Raw genomic sequence first — 6,442 nt, forward strand, 5'->3', positions numbered from 1 at the left:
TAAGAAACCCAAATACCCTCAACACACACACATACATACAAAAAAAAATCGGTGGGGTGAACCAATGTTTGTGATGGAATCTTCTTTCTCTTGGCATGCATTTCAATCCTCCCAAAATGTGTTTCTCTTACTTGTTGTTTACAAGGAGACTTTTTGCTTTTTGTTTGTTTGTTAAATAAGTCATAGAACAAAATAAAAGCAAATAACCCTTTTCTCTTAAAATAGGTCTGATTGGCAGCATGCTACATTCATCTGAAGTGGATTTGGGGGTAGAAAAAGATATGCCTGATTAGTTAAGATTAGATTTTTTGGTGCTGACAAATGGGGTAAGTACATTTACTAGGAGACGATCGGCATTAGGGACAATTTAGGACTTTTCTTCGAATTTTCCATATTGAAATAGGACTGCGGCCTGCATTTCCTTAAGAAGAATAGGTTTAGGGGTGCGTGGAGTGGCATTAAGGAACAAAACGTGGTTATGAAATGATCGAGAGCAGTGTTTCTCAACCTTAGTCGCTTTAAGATGACTGGGAATTCTGGGAGTTGAAGTCCACTCATCTTAAAATGGCTAAGGTTGAGAAACACTGACCTAGAAACTTGCAAGGTATCAATCAGCATATAACTCTTCTTCATTTGCTGTAACAGGAATTTTTGTAGTACTCTTAAGAGCTTGCTACGTTCTCCACAAAACATTCGGAAATCTGGGACTGCTTGCTTTGAGGAGTTACTAACTGGAAAAGGAAGGGAGTGCAGAACTGTCCCACTTAATAAACATCCAGCAGCTTGGGGGGGGGGGGGTTTGGAAGAAGGGGAAGAGAGGTGATGGCTTTTCCCTACTGTTGGTGTTGCACAAACCTGAAACCATAATCAAAACCAACCGAGAGACAGCATGGCTGAACCCTCGGGAGTCAACTGGGGGGGAAGATTCACCTCTTAACTGCTCCAAGTGATAGTGAAGGAAGACCAAGACTTCCAGCCTCCTACAACGGGTTTTGCGTGAAGCGTCAAATGTTAGAACGCAAGGATGTCCGACAACCAAATTTTGGGGTGGGGGGGGTGGGGGGAGTACACACACATCATACCAAGGTTTCTCTTCCTATTTTGCAGCTTGGTAGTATGAACATACTATAACTTTTTGCTTTTTTCCCCCTTCTTCTTCTTTTTGTTTAAACGTGATAGGAAACCAAAACAGAAATATACCCTATTGATTTGGCAAATACCATGACAGGGGGAGAAAAAAACAAGAAATTTTATTTGTTTCCATTAATTACATTTAAGATTCTAAGTTGCAGCTTTGTTTTAAATCTAGTATCTTTAGATTTCTTAAGCATACTTAAGTGATGTTACAGAGATACGTGTTTCTGAAATAACCCTCCCGCCCGCCCCGGCCCAAAAAAGAACCCCGTTATGAGTCACTTAGTAAATAGGCACCACCGACAGTAGAGTCGGGGATTCAGCTTATCCAGTACAGAATGATTTTGCTGTCACCAGTTGAAGTGCCCCTAATTCAACCAACCAGCTTCTGCCTTCTTAGGTCTGATGTGACCAATGCCAGCCCAAATTCTTAAACCTATGGTACTTCTAGACAACGTATGTAAATTTACAGTATACAATTTGGATTCACCATGCATGAATACTTTGTGTGTAACATTTAATAAGCTCAATCTACATCCAGAATAATTTACATGAAAGGACAATATTTATTTTAAACAGAGCTCAATGGGTAACCATGGTATCCGAGTGCATCCAGAGGGACAGGAAGGGGAGGGGAGGGGTCAGATGTAAATCCAATCAACGGCACTCCCACACTTTTACTGTTTGATCTACGCTGCCGGTGACCACATAGGGCGCTGTCTTGTGGAAATCTGCAAGGAAGAGAGGAAAAAAAGGGGGGGAAAAGCTAGTGTGCATCGAATAATTCTATTGAAATTGAACTAAAAAGTTTATGAACTAATATCACTTGAACTACGGGTACAATTCCAACGCCTCATACCTGCACGACATCAGGATTAGGTAAGCCAATTTAAAAAAAAACTACTGAATGAAATGAAATACTGTCAATTCTTACGTAAAACGTTAGTCAATGTTTCATTAAATTAATAACAAGTAACATCCTAAAGCACGCTGGCTGTGGACTTCTGGGAGTTGAAGTTCACACATCTTAAAAGTGGCTCAGGTTGAGAAATGGTCCCCCACTTCCCATGCCAAGTATTTCTTCACTTCCAAGTTTAGAGATTTAAAGTCAACCCATTAGGTGAAGGCCATGTGTTTTACCAACAAAGCAGAATTTATATGCTCCATTTAAATTTAGTCAACAAGAACAAGTGAGAACTCAGGGATCTTCTGTTTAGGTTTTGACCAGCTCTTACAAGCTCTGTGGTGGACCCCAAGCAATTTAGTAAGGAGTCTGAAGACTGCCATGCGTGTTTAATTTATTGTAAGGTTCTTTGGACTGCGGACGCTACTGCCAATTTATGTATTAAATGCCACAAATCAAACAAATGGAATATGAGCACGCACAATGCTGATGCCAATACAAGCTTCTTGCATGACTCTTTAAACTCCCATCATGGTTCCCAACAGTTAAAATCCCTTTTCTTAAGCAAGAGATATAGACAGGCCTCCTTTGCTTCCTCCCAGGAACTGTTTCCCTTCCAGCCTTAAGACTTCTGGAGATGAAACACCCGTCTGCTAGATGTACAGTATTCCAAGAGGAATGTTCCAATACTGTGGAACAACCTGCCTCCAGAAGTTCTGGATGCTCCAACACTGGATGTTTTTAAGAAGAGACTGGACAGCCATTTGTCTGAAATGGTATAGGGTTTCCTGACTGAGCAGGGGATTGGAGTAGAACACCTCCAAAGTCTCTTCCAACTCTATCATTATCACTGTTGTTATTGTGATGGTGATGATGATGATGCTATGGGCAGCAAGAAAGGGTACCAGATACAGGGTAGAGTTGGAAGGGACCTTGGAGGTCTTCTAGGCCACCTCCCTGCTCAAGGAGGAGACCGTATACCATTCCAGACATATGGCTGTCTCTTCTTTAAAACCTCCAGGGTTGGAGCACACACAACTTCTGAAGGTGAAGCCGTTCCACTGATTAATTGTTCTCACTCTTAGGAAGTTTCTCCTTAGTTCCAGGTTGCTTCTCTCCTTGATTAGTTTCCATCCTTTGCTTCTTGTCCTGCCTTCAGGTGCTTTGGAGAATAAGTTGACTCCCCTCTTCTTTGTGGCAGGCCCTCAAGTATGGAACAGTGCTATCGTGTCACCCTTAGTCCTTCTCTTAGTTAGATTTAGACTTAAATTAGTTCAAGACAGTGTAAGAACAAATTGCTAAGCATCCAGCCCTTCTAGAGCCAGGCAGCAAGCTACAAAAGGCAAAATGTAGGTCTTAAATCCCTTCTGTCCCCACCACCTGACTGTAACATTTGTACTAGCTAACATAGCAAGCTAGCCGTGGCTGGCAAACATGCAGAATGTGCTCCCACATGCTCTGAGAACAAAGATTGGGCTGGGACAGACAGAAAAAGCAATTATTCTCTGAAGCAGAGGTACAAACAAACAGGAAACATGTTTTAGTTCATGCTCGGAACAAAAAAAGCCCAGTCACAATGCCATCAAGTGTTCCAGGCCAGCCGTGTTCCTTCGCAACAAAGCCTTGAAATGTAAGAGCTTTGCTTTGAGCTCAGAATCCTCAAAATGGAAAATGGTCCAACTCTTTGAGCGTGTCTCCTATGACCAGAACATTTCGAACAATACTGCTAGAAAGAAGCTGTTCCAAGAATGAAGCTGATATCCAGAATCTGAAAGAAGTCGAGATATTTCCAGGAACAAATTGTGAAACAAATCACACGTTACTGGTGTCAAATATACCGGTTAAACCTAGAAAAATAATAGTAGCTGTACGGGTAGTTCTGGACTTATGGGACCGATCTGCATTTGCTAAATGATGTGGTTGTTGGGTAAGTCATCACATGACTGGGCCTGAATTCAGAACCGTTCTACTGCAGCTGTTAAGTAAATCATGTGAGTTGTTAAGTGAATCACATGGTTATTAAGCAAATCTGGCTTCCTCAATTGACTTTGCTGGTTGGAAGCAAAGTGGATTTCTGTCAACAGTTCTGAAACAAGAATGTGTAGTCTTGGAATATGAGGTTTTTATGTTTTTTATTTTTTTTTATTAATGTATGCCATAATTGTATCTATTTGTTCATTTAAAAAATTAATAAAAATTTGATTAAAAAAAAAAAGAATGTGTAGTCTAGAGATTATGTAAGTTTGGTCTCTTAACTTCATATCAAGAAAGGGAAATAGTTTTGTTCCTCCTTGGAAGGAAAGCAGTGGGAAGTATCCTGAAGAATTAAGAGGATTTCAGTAACATCAAAGATCAGAATAGCAGTAGTGATGCTTTTTCATTTGCGGTTATGTGCAACTATGAAAGTCGAATACTGACAGAATAACTTCAAATTTTAGTTTGGAGAAGGTTACTAAAATACATGTTCTATAAGAAGAATTAATCAATTGATTGAGGGGGGGAAATGAAGCTCAGATACTTTGGCTACCAAATGAGGACTCATTGGAAAAGACCCCTGATGTTGGGAAAGATGGAAGAGGATGAGATGGTTAGATGGTGTCACTGATGCAGTGGGCAATGAGTTTGGGCAGATTCAGGGAGACAGTGGAGGATTTGTGTGTGTGTGTGTGTCTGTCTGTCTGTCTGTGTCTGGCATGCTATAATCCAGTAATGGCGAAGCTTTTAGAGACTGAGTGCCCAAACTGCAACCCAAAACCCACTTATGTATCATCGTGTGCCGGGTGGGTGTGGCCCATTGGGTGAGCGTGGCTGCGGTGGTAACGGCAGACTGGGTGGGACTAAAAAGTTCAATCAACCAATACCAACTTTGCGAGATGTTTTTTTCCCCGCGAGAAGTTTAATAATAATAATAATAATAATAATAATAATAATAATAATAATAATAATAATAATAATAATAATAATAATAATAATAATAATAATAATAATAATAATAATAATAATAAAGTTGGAAGGGACCCTGGAGGTCATCTAGTCCAACCCCCTGCTCAGGCAGGAAACCCTATACCATTACAGACAAATGGCTGTCCAGTCTCTTCTTAAAAACTTCCAGTGTTGGAGCATTCACCGCTTCTGGAGGCAGGTTGTTCCACTGGTTAATTGTTCTAACTGTCAGGAAGTTTCTCCTTAGTTCTAGGTTGCTTCTCTCCTTGATTAGTTTCCATCCGTTGCTTCTAGTCCTGCCTTCAGGTGCATTGGGGAATAGCTTGACTCCCTCTTCTTTGTGGCAGCCCCTGAGATACTGAAATACTGCTATCATGTCCCCCCTCGTCCTTCTCTTCATTAAACTAGACATACCCAATTCCAGCAGCCTTTCCTTATATGCTTTGGCCTCGAGTCCCCTAATCATCTTTGTTGCTCTTCTCTGTACTCTTTCTAGAGTCTCAACATCTTTTTTACATCGTGGTGACCAAAACTGGATGCAGTATTCCAAGTGTGGCCTTACTAAGACATTGTAAAGTGGTATTAACACTTCACATGATCTTGATTCTATCCCTCTGTTAATGCAGCCCAGCACTGTGTTGGCCTTTTTGGCAGCTGCAGCACACTGCTGGCTCATATTTAAGTGATTGTCCACTAGGACTCCGAGGTCCCTCTCACAGTTACTACTATTGAGCAAGGTACCCCCTATATTATACCTGTACATTTGGGTTTTCTTGCCTAAATGTAGAACCTTGCTTTTTTCATGATTGAATTTCATTTTGTTAGATAGCGCCCAGTGTTCAAGTCTGTCCAGATCCTCCTGTATCCTAAGCCTGTCTTCTGGAGCGTTGGCTATTCCTGCCAGCTTGGTGTCATCTGCAAATTTGATTGATTGATTGAACTTTTTTTTTTTGCACACGGCGGCGGAGGCCTAAAGCGAAAAGGTTTTATAAAACCCAGCTGAAGGCCTAAGACTGGGGCGAGTGCCCACAGAGAGGGCTCTGCATGTCACCAGTGGCACGCATGCCATAGGTTCGCCACCACGGCTATAATCCATGGGGTCGCAAGGAGCTGGACACAACTTAGCGACTGATCAACAACCAGGAAAAAATAAAGACTGACTGAAGTTATGATCAGTAAGAGCAGTGCTTTCTACAAGCATGCAGAATGAGGGGGGGGGGGGAAGACTATTAAGAGAAGCAGAAAGGGGGCAGGGGTGGGAACCATGATTTATGTGTATGGAGAGGATTAAAGAAATAACTGGAATTTCCTTGCACGAGCTACTTATTTATTGTTGATGGAGGCAAGTTGACTTGATGGGCATTTGTTGACTGGGTTTTTTGGTTGAGGTGTGATGCGTTCAACATACAAGCCCAGTCACAGAGCAAGGCAAGGAGTCTCTCAGTCTCTGTCTCTGTCTCT

The 6,442-nt window shown here is 41.5% G+C and overlaps 1 protein-coding gene across 1 annotated transcript in view; it reads right to left on the reverse strand.

Annotated features, from left to right (window-relative positions):
- Positions 1–1,634: 1,634 nt before the first annotated feature.
- The window catches only part of LOC107295196 (platelet-activating factor acetylhydrolase IB subunit alpha-like), a 5,697-nt gene continuing 889 nt past the window's right edge, over positions 1,635–6,442 (reverse strand). The window contains exon 3 of the mRNA XM_015824501.1: positions 1,635–1,865. Within this exon, the coding sequence (XP_015679987.1) occupies positions 1,792–1,865 (74 nt within the window). The 3' untranslated portion in view covers positions 1,635–1,791. The remainder of the gene's footprint in view (positions 1,866–6,442) is intronic.

Source organism: Protobothrops mucrosquamatus, unplaced genomic scaffold (genome assembly GCF_001527695.2).
Source record: "Protobothrops mucrosquamatus isolate PMUCROS unplaced genomic scaffold, P.Mucros_1.0 scaffold2259, whole genome shotgun sequence".
Lineage (NCBI taxonomy): Eukaryota > Metazoa > Chordata > Lepidosauria > Squamata > Viperidae > Protobothrops > Protobothrops mucrosquamatus.